Here is a 15,954-nt window from a genome sequence, read left to right as displayed (position 1 = left end):
CTTTTGGATTCTGTAGCCAGGTGACTAATAAAACGTTACCTTGTTTGCAAAGGCTCCCTGAGAGCTTGGTGCCCTGACGGGGCCTGTACCAGCCTCCCACAGGCACCTGGCTGGGCTGGAGTCACTGCAGGGAGCCATGGGGAGAGGCAGGTTTGCTGGTGCCCAAAGGCCAAGTCGCAGAGTCTTGGCGGCTGCAGGCCTGCCCTGTGTGGCTCTTTGCAGCCCAGCACACTAAAGGGGTCGCTCCCAAGGGACTGGTTACAGGCTGGGGCATAGCCCAGACCCGTGAATCTCTGATACACCCCACTGGCCAATCTGGGCCCCCACTCATGCAGCACTCACCAGCCAGCACGAAGGTGCCGCTGTCCTTGGAGATGTACTCCTGCTTGGGTGGGCGGTAACGCCTGCTGGGCGGCCGGCGGGCACGGTCGGGCAGTGGGGCCTGGTAGGGCACGCTCAGGATGAAGTTGACCAAACGGAACTGCCTCTCAGCCCAGGCCTTCTGCAGCCGGCGCAGGATGTCCAGGGAGCGGCAACGGCCTCGCTCACTTGACCAGATCTGGGGGCATCAAACACAGGCTGAGTGAGAGCAGCAGGACCTGTGCGCGTTCAGGCTGGCAGCAGCTCCGTGAGAGCCAGGTGGCCCCGCTGCACAGGGCAGTGCCGCCACGGGCTGGAGCCTTTCCAGCTAGTCCAGCTGTTTTCAAAGCTTTTGAGCTGAGCCCCCTTTGATTTACACTTTTTGGTTGCGCCCCCATACCCCAGACAAAAATAGACACAATACCCGCCCCTCCCCCCTCAGCTTTTCAGGGTGAGGGAAGGCATGTGCGACAGTCTCTGGGGGCAGAGCCAGTACTGGGCAGGGAGGCTGCCAGGAGCAGATGTTGACACTGACCCGCTGTGACAATGCAGTTCTGGCGGAACCCAACTGAGAGTGCCAACTCAGGACAAATTGCTCAAACAGGGCAGTTACAGCCCAAGGCTGGGGTTTCTCCACCTCTAAGGCAAACCAAACCAGCCAGACTAAGAGGACTTCGGTCTCATCCCACTGGCTAACCGCAAGTCTCACAAGCAATCTCCTTAGACACTCCAGTTTCCCAGTATCACCACCAGTGCCACTCGTTATGGGGACAAATGGTTATGAAAACCAATACCCCAGTAAAAGAAAAAAGGTTCTCCTGATCCCAAAGGACCAAGCCCCAGACCCAGGTCAATATACAAATCAGATCTTACCCACAAATCACGCTGCTGCCAATCCTTCAGAATCTAAAATCTAAAGGTTTATTCATAAAAGGAAAAAGATAGAGATGAGAGTTAGAATTGGTTAAATGGAATCAATTACATACAGTAATGGCAAAGTTCTTGGTTCAGGCTTGCAGCAGTGATGGAATAAACTGCAGGTTCAAATTAAGTCTCTGGAATACATCCCCTGCTGGGATGGGTCCTCAGTCCTTTGTTCAAAGCTTCAGTTTGTAGCAAAGTCCCTCCAGAGGTATGAAGCAGGATTGAAGACCAGATGGAGATGAGGCATCAGCCTTATATAGTCTTTTCCAGCTACAAACTGAAGCTCTGAACAAAGGACTGAGGACCCATCCCAGCGGGGGATGTATTCCAGAGACTTGATTTGAACCTGCAGTTTATTCTATTGCTGCTGCAAGCCTGAACCAAGAACTTTGCCATTACTGTATGTCATTGATTCCATTTAACCAATTCTAACTCTCATCTCTATCTTTTTCCTTTTATGAATAAACCTTTAGATTTTAGATTCTGAAGGATTGGCAACAGCGTGATTTGTGGGAAAGATCTGAGTTGTATATTGAACTGGGTCTGGGGCTTGGTCCTTTGGGATCGAGAGAACCTTTTTGTGTATATTGGGATATTGGTTTTCATAACCATTTGTCCCCATAACGAGCGGCACTGGTGGTGATACTGGAAAACTGAAGTGTCTAAGGGAATTGTTTGTGCGACTTGTGGTTAGCCAGTGGGGTGAGACCGAAGTCCTCTTAGTCTGGCTGGTTTGGTTTGCCTTAGAGGTGGAGAAACCCCAGCCTTGGGCTGTAACTGCCCTGTTTGAGCAATTTGTCCTGAGTTGGCACTCTCAGTTGGGTTCCGCCAGAACTGCATTGTCACAGCGGGTCAGTGTCAACATCTGCTCCTGGCAGCCTCCCTGCCCAGTACTGGCTCTGCCCCCAGAGACTGTCGCACATGCCTTCCCTCACCCTGAAAAGCTGAGGTGAAACCAAAGTCCTCTTAGTCTGGCTGGTTTGGTTTGCCTTAGAGGTGGAGAAACCCCAGCCTTGGGCTGTAACTGCCCTGTTTTAGCAATTTGTCCTGAACTGGCACTCTCAGTTGGGCTCCGCCAGAACCGCATTGTCACAAGACCTACCCCTGGAGTCCAACGCCAGAAGGGACCATTGTCACCATCTAATCTGACCTCCTGTATAGCAGCCTGCAGATCTTCCCCAAAATCAGTCCTAGAGCTGAGTTTTCAGGGACACATCCAATGGCCGGGGATGGAGACTCCATCGCGACCCTTGGTAAGCTGCTCCAGTGGCTAGTTACCCTCACGGTTAGAAACACACACCTTGTTTCTAGTCTGAATTGGCCTAACAGACAGGCCAGTTTGAGAGGGCGAGAGGGAAAGCCTGTGCTGAAGAAGACACGAGCACTCATTTTTGGGGTGAGTGATCTTGTTTGTGGCTTGCTTAAAGCTCGCAGCATGGTCTGTTGGGGACTGGGTATTTGGGGACAGTGTGGGATTGGAGGCCAGGGGCTGACTAGCTGCTAGCTGAGTGGGCACTAGCAAGGCTCCAGTCTCTTGTCCTTTGATCCTCAAACGCCCTTCCCCCAGGTGTTAAGAGGGGGGGCAGGGCTGACCTAGGAGAGAAGGCTTAAAAGACAGAGGCTAAGTAACCAGCAGGCAGCAAACAGGAGAATCGGAGAGGGAATCTATAGGAGGGAGAAAGAGCAAGATCACCATGGTTCAAAAAGGCCACGTCACCAAAGCTAACACTGCTCCTGTCTCCTCCTGTGTCGAGCCAGGGAACCTGCTCATGGAGGCCTCTGCCCAGACCCCAGGGTGGATCTGCAGAGAATGCCCGCCGTTTCCCCATCACAGAAAGCTAGGCTGGGGGGACCGTCCAGTGTGAGAGGTGCCTGCTGGTGGAATCTCTCAGGAAGCAGGCGGGAGAGCTGCAGGAGGAGGTGGCTAGGCTGAGGAGCATCGGTGCCTAGGAGGAATTAATTGAAAACGTGCATATAGGGACCTCCAAGGCTGAGGAAGCAATTTGGCTGGAGAGCACTGTATGAGTGCCACGAGGGCAGGAGGAAACGGCGCCTGCACACGGAGGAAGCTGGCTGCTGGCTACTTGTGGCAGCAGGCAGTGCTCCCAACCCCCTCCACAAGATAACAAACCAGTATGCTGCCCTGGCAATGGGGGATGAGGAATTGCCCCCAAAGGTGGAGGAGGAGAAGCCATGTACCCCCATGGCTGCAAGGATTGTGGCCACCCCCCCAAGAGGAAACGGAGGGTGGGGGTGGTCGGTGACCCCCTTCTAAGGGGAACAGACGCATTTGTCTGCACGCCTGACATGGCATCTCGGAAGGTGCTGCCTGCCAGGGGCCGTATCTGAGACGGAGGGATTGTCGAGGATCATCCGGCCCTGTGACTACTACCCCATGCTGCTCCTCCACATGGGCACTAACGATACTGTGAGGTCTGACCCTGAGCAGATCAGGAGTGACTACAGGGCTCTGGGTACAGGTGGTGTTCTCACTGATCCTTCTGGTCAAGGGCAAGGACCCAGGCAAAGACAGACACCATATTTATGAATACGTTGAATAGGACTGGTCCCCGTACAGACCCCTGGGTGACACCATTATTTACCTCTCTCCATTCTGAAAAAAGACGGTTACTCACCTTTGTAACTGTTGTTCTTCAAGATGTGTTGCTCATATTCATTCCAATTAGGATTCTAATTGGAATCGATATGAGCAAGCACTCGAAGAAGAACTGACCATTTATTCCTACCCTCTGTTTCCTGTCTTTTAACCAGTTACCAATCCATGAGAGAACCTTCCCTCTTATCTCATGACAGCTTACTTTGCTTAAGAGCCTTTGGTGAGGGACCTTGTCAAAGGCTTTCTGAAAACCCTAAGTACACTATATCCACTGGATCCCCTTTGTCCACATGCTTGTTTTCCCCTCAAAGAATTCTAGTAGATTGGTGAATCATGGTTTCCCTTTACAAAAACCATGTTGACTTTTCCCCAACAAATTATGTTCATTTATATGTGACAATTCTGTTCTTTACTATAGTTTCAACCAGTTTGCCCAGTACTAACGTCAGACTTACTGGCCTGTAATTGCCGGAATCACCTCTGGATCCCTTTTTAAAAATTGGCATCACGTTAGCTATCCTCCAGTCATTTGGTGCAGAAGCTGATTTAAGCAATAGGTTACCTACCACAGTTAGTAGTTCTGCAATTTCACATTTGAGTTCCTTCAGAACTCTTGGGTGAATCCCATCTGGTCCTGGTGACTTACTGCTGTTTAATTTATCAATTTGTTCCAAAACCTCCTCTAATAACACTTCAATCTGGGACAGTTCCGCAGATTTGTCACCTAAAAAGGACGGCTCAGGTTTGAGAATCTCTCTAACATCCTTAACCGTGAAGACCGATGCAAAGAATTCATTTAGTTTCTCTGCAATGGCCTTATTGTCCTTGAGTGCTCCTTTACCATCTTGTATCAGAAGGGTAGCCGTGTTAGTCTGGATCTGTAAACAGCAACAGAGAGTCCGGTGGCACCTTATAGACTAACAGACGTATTGGAGCATAAGCTTTCCTGCGTCTGACGAAGTGGGTATTCACCCACGAAAGCTTATGCTCCAATACGTCTGTTAGTCTATAAGGTGCCACAGGACTCTTTGTCGCTGTTTACCATCTTGATCGTCCAGGGGCCCCACTGGTTGTTTAGCAGCTTCCTGATTCTGATGTACTTAAAAAACATTTTGCTGTTACTTTTTGAGTCTTTGGCTAGTTGTTCTTCACATTCTTTTTTGGCCATCCTAATTATATTTTTACACTTCATCTGCCAGAGTTTATGCTTCTTTCTATTTTCCTCACTAGGATTTAACTTCCACTTTTCAAAGAATCCTTTTTGTCTCTCACTGCTTCTTTTACTTTGTTGTTTAGCCACGGTGGAACTTTTTGGGTTCTTTTACTGTGTTTTTTAATTTGGGGGATACATTTAAGCTGAGCCTCTATTATGGTGTCTTTAAAAAGTTTCCATGCAGCTTGCAGGGATTTCACTTTTGGCGCTGTACCTTTTAATTTCTCTTTAATTAACCTGCTCATTTTTGTGTAGTTCCCCTTTCTGAAATTAAATGCTACAGTGTTGAGCTGCTGTGGTGTTTTACCTGCCACAGGGATGTTAAATTTCATTATATTATGGTCACTATTACCAAGCGGTTCAGCTATATTCACCTCTTGGACCAGATCCTGTGCTCCACATAGGACTAAATCGAGAATTCCCTCTCCTCTGGTGGGTTCCAGGACCAGCTGCTTCAAGAATCAGTTATTTACAGTGTCAAGAAACGTTATCTCTGCATCCCGTGCTGAGGTGACATGTACCCAGTCAATATGGGGATAGTTGACATCCCCCATTGTTATTATTGAGTTTTTTATTTTAATAGCCTCTCTAATCTCCCTGAGCATTTCACAGTCACTATTGCCATCCTGGTCAGCTGGATGGTAATATATCCCTACTGCGTTATTCTTATTATTAGAGCATGGAATTACTATCCATAGAGTTTCTAGGCTGGGGCGCCCCATATGGAGCCCAACCTGCCCATGCCGAACCCAGGCTGTCTCTGATCCTGACCTCCCACCATCAAGAGTCACACTGCACACTGCGCCTGCCCATGGATCCAGTCCTGCAGTGATGGGTGCCAGCATCCCCCCACAGCCGTTTGGCCCCCGCCAAGCCCCAGTCTGTCCCCAGGGCAGCATGGGCCTCGCTCACCTTGAGGATGGTGTCGCTGTGCTCCAGTAGCGGGTAGGACAGCAGCTGGCCCAGCGTGAACTGCAGGTTGACAGGGCACTTCACTCCCATTGCTGCAAGAGAACACAAGGGGTTACTGTCAACACCCCAGTGCCCAGATCCTCTCGCAGAGGCTGCAGGGTCCTGGGCTCCAGCAGGTACAGGCAAAGCTGGGGGTTCCAGGCCCCAGATGTCTTAATAGATTTCAAGGCCTGAAGGGACCATTAGCTCCTGACTCTTGTGTCCAGCGGGTACCTAACGGCTGAGCCAGAGCCAGGCTTTTAGAAAGAGCCTCTCCAAATCCCAGCGATGGGGAACCTGCCCAATCCCTGGGGGAGCTGCTCCATGGCTCACTCCACAAGTGTTGGTTAAAAGATCAATATACAGACAGACTTGAATTCAATTCTTGAGGTTCAGATACATAGCAGAGGTGAGCCTGTAGTTGCCAAAAGTCCTTTTAGAAATAGTCCATAGGTTATAGCCCAATGTCCATGTTCAGGGTGACTCCAGTCAGTGACTGGGGATCTCAATCCTTGTGGCTTAAGGTTTCTCCCTCTTAAAACCCAAAGCAGATCTGAGATGAAGTAGGATCATGTCCCGGGGTTCTTATACATTTCCAGCAGCCTTTTGCCCTGAGAAAACATTAGGCTTAACTTTCCTTCTCCTAAACATCCTGGCAATTAGCACAGGGTAATTTATCCATTAAACAGTTCAGATACAGGTTACCACAACCTTCAAAGAGACATAGAGACAATAATACTATTTTACTCAAGTATCATCATAAATGTTAATATTCCTTTTTTGATCTTTGAATTAAAGCTATAGCAATAGACAAGACTTGTTTGCTTACATCACAAGACCTGAGCAAACACCTCCCCTTCTACCTCTAACAATGCAGGCTGCATTTCAAAGCTCTGTTCATTTACAGATCTTCCTAACCAGTCTCTAAAGTTCGGCCATGGGTCAGGTCAGTTGGTGAGTTAATTAACTCTTTCTGGCCCTGTCACCTTTCAATGAGCTATTATATCACACTCAGAACGTCACCCCCTCCCTGACATATCAATTCCCCAGCTCTGACACAGCACTTTTCATCAATCCATCTCAAAACACTTTACCTCACCCCACCCTGGGGGGGGGCAGGGCTATCCCCACTGTACAGATGGGACCAAGACCCACAGAAGCTAAGTGACTTGCCCAAGGTCACACAAAAATCTATGGCAGAGTAGGGAACTGACCCCAAGTCTCTGGCTGGTGCCCTGACCACCGGACCATCCTTCTCATCATCATGAGACAATGCGTCCCCATTCCTGATTACCTTCTGGGCTCTCTCCGGTAGCCAGCTTTTAATCCATTTGGGCCACACGGATTTGGTATAGTGCCAATTTTTACTCAGCATGTCGTGCAGAACTGAGGCAAAGAGCCAACAGTCTTTTACATCAGCCCAGGTCCCTATGCCCCCCAGACCTGCCATTGGGTCACCTTTGCCTGCCAAGCTCTGGTGCATGAAGCCATGCTCCAGGCACTGATACTGCTCCAGCAGGACAGACCCTTTCACTTGCTGGGCCATGCTTGAACCAAGTTCCCTCGTGTCCAGGTTACTGTACCATAAACCCCAGGCGCTCTCCCCAGACTGATCGTCCCTCGCCCCTCTCAGAGCCAGCACGGCACATATGGCTCCTTCCATTTCTCCCACAGCTCTGCCTCTCCAGCCCTGCTGGGGCTGCCTGGAGCTCCCTCCACTTTGTCAAGGCCTTTCTGGGCCTGAAGGTGCCAGAGCCGAATGCAGGGCCCAGGGATACGAGTCTCCACAGAACTGTCCCCCTCCGCTATGGATTTCCCCTCCCATCGCTCCCTGCAGGGCTCACCCGTGAAGAACTCCCTCCAGCAGCTACTCTTCATGAGTGGGCTGGCCAGCTTCTGAAGCAGGGGCAGAAACTGCTGGAAACTAGTGATCATGTGCACACAGGCCTGCAGGATGGGGTGATTGGCAGGCAGGGACTTTTCCATGTGGGACGCTTCCCTCTGCCACTCAGCCATCTTCTCCGTGGCCAGGGGGGTGTTGAACTGGTAGGACAGAAAGACCAGCGGGTGCTCAGATAGCCCTGCAGGGGGGTGCATCCCTCAGGCAAAACCATCCACACTCAGGAGAGCCCTATGGAATAGCAGGGGCGGCTGCAGGTGGGAATCAGCAGAGCTGTGAATGTGTGGGAGGAGGCCAAGTTTGGGATAACAAGGGAGATTGTAGGTCAGGATTGGGGGCACCGGCAGAGCTGGGGTGGGCGGAGCTCACTGCTGGAATAGCTGTGGGCCAGGAGTGAGGGGCACCAGCAGAGCTGTGGGAGAGCCCAGGGCTGGGCTAGCAGGGCCTGCGGGTTGAAGGGAGGGAGCCCAGGGTTGGGCTAGCAGGGGCTGCGGTTCAGGAGGGAGGGAGCCCAGGGCTGGGCTAGCAGGGGTTTTGGGTCAGGAGGGAGCCCAGGGCTGGGCTAGCAGGGGCTGCGGGTTGGGAGGGAGGGGCACAGTCCGGGCTAACAGGGGCTGCGGGTTGGGAGGGAGGGAGCCCAGGGCTGGGCTAGCAGGGGCTGCAGGTCAGGAGGGAGGGGCACAGGCCGGGCTGGGAGGGGGCGAGGGCTGCGCTAGCAGGGGCTGTGGGGTTGGGAGGGAGGGAACCCAGGGCTGGGCTAGCAGGGGCTGCGGGTCGGGAGGGAGGGAGCCCAGGCCAGGTGGGGGCGGGCAGGGCTGGGTTAGCAGGAGCTCCGGGTCGGGAGGGAGGGAACCCAGGGCTGGGCTAGCAGGGCCTGCAAGTCGGGCGGGAGGGGCACAGGCCGGGCTGGGGGGGGCAGGACTGCGCTAGCAGGGGCTGTGGGTTGGGAGGGAGGGGCACAGTCCGGGCTAGCAGGGGCTGCGGGTTGGGAGGGAGGGAGCCCAGGGCTGGGCTAGCAGGGGCTGCGGGTCGGGAGGGAGGGAGCCCAGGGCTGGGCTAGCAGGGGCTGCGGGTCAGGAGGGAGGGGCACAGGCTGGGCTAGCTGCGGGTTGGGAGGGAGGGGCACAGGCCGGGCTGGGGGGGGCATTACTGCGCTAGCAGGGGCTGTGGGTTGGGAGGGAGGGGCACAGGCCGGGCTAGCAGGGGCTTTGGGTCAGGAGGATGGAGCCCAGGGCTGCGCTAGCTGTGGGACAGGCGCCGGTCATTACCTTGCTGAAGGCGAGGCACCTCCATTCAGTGATCTGCTCGGAGATGGTGCGTAGCAGCCTCCAGACGTGCTCATGGGCTTCAATGAGCCCCCGGCTCCTGGCTACGAAGGAGACGTCTGTCTGCTCCCCTGGGAAGAGGAAGGACAGGACGTTCACTCGGGAGGAGTCTCGCCCACACCCCAGCCAGGCGGCAGCACAGGATGACCTAGCACTCCCGCTGCTGTTCACATTGCAGGCAGTGGTGTAGCCAGGATCTAAGAGCATGGGGAGCAAACATAAAAAAGGCGCCTCCCCCGGCTCCTCCTTTGGCCACGCCTCCCTTGGCTGGCTCCTCCGGCTGTGCCGCCCCCCCCCATTGGCTGCTGGCTGCCATACTGCGCCCCCCCTTGCTCCTCCGGCCACGGCTGCGGGCCGCCTTGCTGCACCCCCCCCTCGCTCTGCCTCCTCCAGCCACGCCCGCCGCCCCGGCCCATTGGCTGCGGGCCACCCTGCTGCGCCCCCCTTCGCTCCTCCGGCCGCAGCTGCTGGCCGCCCTGCTGTGCCCCCCCTCGCTCCTCTGGCCGCGGCTGCTGGCCGCCCTGCTGTGCCCCCCCTCGCTCCTCCGGTTGTGCCGCCCCCTCCCCATGGCTCCTCTGGCCGTGCTGCCCCCCTTGCTTGCAGGAGGTCAGTGCCGGCCGGCAGGCGTGCCGCTTTTTGAAAGCATGCTGAGGGGAAGCGGCTGCTTCCCCTGCACCCCACTAGCTACGCTACTGATTGCAGGCTCTCTCTCTCCTAGGTTGGAGGAGACCTGAGTGCAGAGTCCCTGGGACACAGGGAGGTGAGGGGAGTCACGGGGGCATTTCCCTGGGGATGCGAGGGAAGTAACAGGGACAAGTAGGGAGCCCTGGGGTTCTGTCTCCCCAGCAGATGCAGGCCGGGGCCCCGTTGCTCTCATGCCTGTGAGGATCCTCTGGGAGCGGCACAGCTCAGCCACCCGGGTGGCCATGGCCTGGAAGCGGCGGTACAGCTCTCGCAGCTCTTGCTCCATTGCACGCGGGCTCTGGGAGGGGTCCAGGAACTGCCCTGTGGTGGCCGTGGTCAGCAACTCCTGCAGCTCCTGTCTGGCTCTCTGCAGCGAGTCTACCAGCTCAGCAATGATGCTGAGGCGCCGTGAGACAATGAAGTCCGAGGCCTCCTGCTGCTGGTACACGAAGGCCTCCCAGGTGTCCAGGAGCTGGGGACAGAGGCAGACCCCAATCAGGGGGGCAGCAGACACATGCAGACACTACCCTGTGCGCTGGCGAGGCTTTGAGTTCTACTACACAGATTAAAAGGATCCTGTGCTTTGGAAAGGCTGTTTTGGCTCCGACCTGGAAGACTTGCAGGGCAGCAGAATCCAGTGTGGCCTGCTGAGCAATCGCAGTTGGTAAAGGGGGCGTCCCCCTGCCAACGGGGTCTACGGGGTGAAAGAATCACAGGATTCCAGCCTGGAAAGGGGAAGGCTCAGAACTGACAACTGGAGGGGCTCTGTTCAGAGAGGTTGAGCGGTGTCAAGGGTGAACTGTGACACTGAGTGGGTGATCCCCAGCCCCCTCCAGCCCCCAGCCTTCCTTCTGCCCCCTACAGGCCACAGCATGGAGACACCCTGGAAGAATTTCCACAACACTTTGGGCTGGGCACACTAAGGCCATGTCTACATTACAAACTGCTCAACAGTCATGTCGGCATACAGCTGCCGAAGTCGGTATATTGCTTGGGCACGTGCACACTTAGCTGCTTGTGTTGGCACTGGGTGTACTCACCAGGAGTGCTTGTGGCAATGCAAAGTGTGGTGCACCATGGGTAGGTATCTCAGTGTGCCATGGGCTGCAGTCCGGCACGATGCCTTTCAGGAAACGTTTACAATATGTTGTGGGATGGAAATGACTCACTCAGGGATCTCTGGGAGCTAGAGTTCAAGTTCCTAGCCGTCAATTTTCTCCATCCCATAATGCCATCCATAGCCCAGCATTTTTGCACTTTGCTGTTGTCAATACAGGAGGCATGATTCTCCTGTATTTGCAGACCCATGGGAAGTATCACAATGGGGGACCTGAGGGTTTCTTCAAGGACCGTGGCTAAGAGAGAGTGTGAAAAACAATTACGGTCGTTGCTTTCACAGGACAACTGCAAACAGTGGTGTGATGCTTCTGGGCCCGAGACAGGAGCACTGACTGAAGGAATTATATCGTACCACAGGTTTGGGATGCTGAGCAGGATACAAAAGGCCACATTCCTTGCTCTCTGTGGGGTTTCCAAACGTGGCTTGCCACATATTGAAGTCATAGCGGCCAAGGAGGGCTTGGTGGTTGGCCACCCTCAACTGGAGGATGAATAAACTTTGAGTCTAAATCCAGCCTCTTTGAGTCTTTATTCTTAAGAGTGGCTCCCGGTTGGCCTTGTCTCTTCCGCTCATTCACAGCTGCTACTACCAGGGAGCTTGAGGCCGGGTGGATATATAGGTACTCATGGCCCTTAGCCTGTACAAAGTACTTTCTTTCTGCCCTCTTGTGGATGGGGGGGCAGGGATGAGGGTGTCTGCCACAGGGCATTTGTAATCTTAGACACCTCTTCATGGAGGGGCAGAGCCACCCTGGCCGGAGCTGTTGAGCAGAGGACGTTGAATAGGGAGTCTGATGGTTCCTCTAGCTCCTCCGCCTGGAGCCCCAAGTTAGAGGCAACTCATCAGGCAAAGATGAGGAGGAAGCCAGCGCCACAGGGTTTGACACGTCCAGCCGGCTGATCCCCAGGGTCTGCATGAGCCTGAGGGGTCCCCGCCTCAGGAATAGCTGGTCTGTGGGAGGGCGGGATACCAAGGCCGATGGCTTGTCCGAGGCCCCTGCCACTGACCTGAGCCTCTGTGAAGGCTGGGTAAAGCCCCATGGGTTCCATGGGTACCAGGCAGCTGGCCACTGGCCTTGGGCCCATGGGGTAGTTGGCGGTACCGCTGACATCGAGGGGACCACCTGTGTCACCGGTGCCAGGTTTTGGAACGCCGGCAATGACTCAGTTCCGGTGCTGGAGCTTCAGGCTGAGTGGTTGCTCTCGGGTGACCACGATCGAGTAGATCGGTGATCCCAGTCACTGCGGTGCCGATCACTGTGCCTGGACGGGGAGCTCTCTGCTCAGGACGAATCTCTTCTGTGAGTCCCTGGAGACCGGTGGCATTCAGCGGATCTGCGATGGCGCTCCGGTGATCTATGCCTCACGCTGCTTGACCAGTACTGGGATCTAGAGTGGGACCGGGAGCAGTTCAGTCGTCAGGGAGACCTTCTCCCCGATCTAGGGGGTCTGTGTGGTGGCGACACAGACTGGCGAGCCTACAACTGGTGACTCTGCTCCTGAGACTGACTGTCCCGGGCCTATGACTGGTGCCGAGCCATGGGTGAAGCAGTGAGCCAGTCCCTGTGCTGTTGATGCCGGAAAGGGGGGACTGGCGAGGTGCACCTTGTGGGCGGTGTCCTGAGTTCAGAGACCAACGAGGGCTTCGCTGAGCCTGCCTCTCTGATTTCGAGGCCTGGTGGCTCCGTGCAGGTGAGCGCTGGCGGGCCATCCCCTGCAATGGGGAGCGGTGCCGCTGAGCCGGAGATCTATCGAAAGGACCCAAGGCGGGTTTACCCCTAGACCGGGGTGACGCCGTAGCTGGTGTGGGCGGCACTGGTAGTGCCCGGGTATCCTGTGCTGCCTGCAGGGCCTCGGGTGTCAACGGGACCTCTGACGAAGGCCCTTGCCACTGTCCGGCGTGGCAGGCATAGGTCGGGGTAGGCTGGACCGCTCGACCTGAGCTAGCGCCCAGCTCCCAGTAGGAGGTATAGAGCCGCCTTTCTCGGGTCTTGGCTCCCCTCCTGCCCTCTCCTTTCCCTTGCGAGATGTAGGAGATCTTCCCTCCTGCTTGGCAGATGCCGGGGAGAGGGATCTGCGCTGGTGGGGTGCTCCGCACCGACGCTGCGGTGCTCAGGGCAGAGTCAGACCTCGATTGCTCCGGTGCCGGAGTTAGAGCCGACTCCATTAGGAGCGCATTGAGACGGAAGTCTCTCTCCTTCTTAGTCCAAGGTTTGAAGGACTTGCAAATACAGCACTTGTTGCTTATATGCGACTCGCCCAGACACCTTGAGCAATTATGATGCAGATCGCTGATGTGCATCGGTTTCTTGCAGCGATCACAGGGCTTAAAGCCTTGGAACTGGGGCATACCCCATCCCCTAGCTAGGGCCTGTTTGGGACCAATCAAGCGAAAACACCAACACACTAAAGGAAACTTAACTAGAAAAGTTTGAAACACTGAAGCAAAGAAAGGCTAGCCGAAGCAGCAGATGTTCCAGCACCTTCACTGGCGGATAGAAGGAACTGAGGGTGGGGGGAACCGGCGGTGCCCCTTATACCGCAGCATGTGCACGCCACTCCAGAGGGTGCCAGAACCAGTTCCCTATGGATACCTGTGACGAAGTGGGACTGTTCTTAATGTTTCCTCTGAATAGTGTGTGGGTGCCTCAGTTTCCCCTATGCATTTCTTAAGTCTCCAGGGTACATAAATGGCCGACACTGCATCCTGGCAACAAATGGCTGGGGGCATTCCCCCCTGTAAGGGAATAGCTAAAGGTGAACAAAGAGATCAGGTGACCTCCTGGCCCGGGAAGGAGACAAAGGCCAGAAAGGAGGGGCTGGAGGGGGTTTTCAGGTTGGGGCTGGCTAGGGATGGGAAGTGAGGGCAGACGGGGTTGTCTGGCTCGTGGGGCCCCAGAATGGACTCGGCTGAGGGGTCCCGTTCTCTGTACCTACAAGCTCTGTTTTAGACCATGTTCCTGTCATCTAATAAATCTCTGTTTTACTGGCTGGCCAAGAGTCACGTCTGACTGCGAAGTGGGGGTGCAGGACCCTCTGGCTTCCCCGGGACCCCGCCTGGGCGGACTAGCTGTGGGAAGTGCATGGAGGGGCAGAGGATGCTGAATGCTCCAAGGTCAGACCCAGGAAGGTGAAGCCGTGTGAGCTTCTTGCCCTGAGGACAGTCTGCCCCAAGGGAGAGGAGACTCCCCAAAGTCCTGACTGGCTTTGTGGGGAGCAGTTACAAAGCATCGCCTGGGGACTCCGTGACAATACCACTGAGGGAAAAACTTCCAGCACCGGTGCATGTGACGAGCACACACACCTAATATGGAATGGACATGAGCAAGCACTCGAAGAAGTCTACAAATACTGATTGGAAAAGAAATAGGAGATTGGGGGTTTCTGTTGTCCCTGACTCATATTACAGGAACAAGGGGACTGTCAATTATAAGGGAAGGTGGGAAAGAAACTTTTCACACAAAGTATATTTAGCATGTGGAACTCACTGCCACATGAAGTCATTGATGTTAAGGATGTAGACAAGATAATGGTTTCATCCAGTCTGGCAGTTCTTATGGTCTCCCTTCACAACCATAGCATGCCATTGCTGGGAGCTCACCAGGTTCTCCTGGTTCTCCTCATCCAGGCTGAGTGGGCGGAAGTGCTGACGGATCACCTCGTTCAGAGCTCGCACATACTCCACACGCTCCTGCAGCTCTGTCATCTGGTCCTGGTATTGCTCCAGCTGCAGGAAGAATGAGCGCCATTCTCTGTCAGACTGGGGCTGGACCCAGCAGATCGCCCAGCCCCTCGTGCTGAGTGCCCCAGATCTCCGCCCACTGAGCTCTGAGAGGCAGGGCTGCGCTGAGTGTGTCTGGCACAGAGACACCTGCCGTGAGTCTGCAGAGAGACTGAGGCACTGTGGGGGCAATGCCCCACTCGCCCCAATGGATTATTTATAGAGCTGAGTGAAAACTCTGGAAAAACAAATGTAACAAACAGAATTTTGTCCATTTCTCTGGATACTCTGAAAACTCCTTTGTTTGGGCTGAACAAAATGCAGTGGTGGAACGGGTTGCTTCCACATTGCTGGCACTTTTATTTTCAGGTTTTTTCATCTGAAACTAGTCACCAACTTCAGCTGGAATATACATGTTTCAGTGCCATGACAAGCTTTCTTTGGTGAACTGACTATTTGCCCAGCTCTAGTTATTAGCTCTGGGAGACGCCTGCTGACAGCAGCCAGCCTCCCTGCGGCTACGCCAGCATGGGACCCATACAGAGTGCCTGGCTTGGGTGGTGGGGCTGAACCCTTGCTCCTTGGGCTTGGCACCGATCCAGCTGAAGGCATGGGGTGGTGGTATGGGGAAGGGGAGCCCTCAGCCTGCTCAAAGAGGAGTGGAGTGGGACCGGTGGAAATGCGTATCGGGCCGCAGCTGGCTTAGCCCAGCAGAGCATGGAGTCCGTGCAGGTCTGTTCCAGCCATACCTTCTGGGAGCACTTGGCGATGGTGAAGATGTCAGTGCTGACGCGCTGGTAGAGCTGCACGACCCCGCTAAGCTGGGAAATGAGGATCTCGCTGTGCTGGGACGTTTCACTCAACAGCAGGGAGACAATCTCTTTGATGACAGAGTCCAGCAGGGGCACTAGGGGGCATGGAGCAAGTGGGTATCAGGCCAACGCTCGTGCCATCACCAATTTCCCATCCACAGGCACCCCCCAACCCTACGTGTGTGACCACAGAGACCCGCCGACGGGCCCATCACCAACCCTCCGTGTGTGACCACAGAGACCCCCCTTACTAACGCCCCATTACCGCCCCCCACGTCACCAGCCGCACACTCCCAGAGTCCACAGCTCCCTCCTACTAATGGCCCAT

The 15,954-nt window shown here is 54.8% G+C and overlaps 1 protein-coding gene across 1 annotated transcript in view; it reads right to left on the bottom strand.

Moving 5' to 3' along the window:
* Positions 1 to 15,623, bottom strand: part of LOC128823074 (dynein heavy chain domain-containing protein 1-like) — an 89,552-nt gene extending 73,929 nt beyond the window's left edge. Inside the window, exons 1-7 of the mRNA XM_054005186.1 lie at positions 15,564 to 15,623; positions 14,695 to 14,820; positions 10,170 to 10,446; positions 9,234 to 9,487; positions 7,910 to 8,108; positions 6,027 to 6,118; positions 343 to 559 (exon numbers count right to left, since the gene is read on the bottom strand). Of these exons, the coding sequence (XP_053861161.1) occupies positions 343 to 559; positions 6,027 to 6,118; positions 7,910 to 8,108; positions 9,234 to 9,487; positions 10,170 to 10,446; positions 14,695 to 14,799 (1,144 nt within the window). The 5' untranslated portion in view covers positions 14,800 to 14,820; positions 15,564 to 15,623. The remainder of the gene's footprint in view (positions 1 to 342; positions 560 to 6,026; positions 6,119 to 7,909; positions 8,109 to 9,233; positions 9,488 to 10,169; positions 10,447 to 14,694; positions 14,821 to 15,563) is intronic.
* Positions 15,624 to 15,954: the final 331 nt, after the last annotated feature.

Source organism: Malaclemys terrapin, chromosome 1, assembly GCF_027887155.1.
Source record: "Malaclemys terrapin pileata isolate rMalTer1 chromosome 1, rMalTer1.hap1, whole genome shotgun sequence".
NCBI lineage: Eukaryota > Metazoa > Chordata > Testudines > Emydidae > Malaclemys > Malaclemys terrapin.
This window is presented reverse-complemented; position numbering and strand designations above follow the sequence as displayed.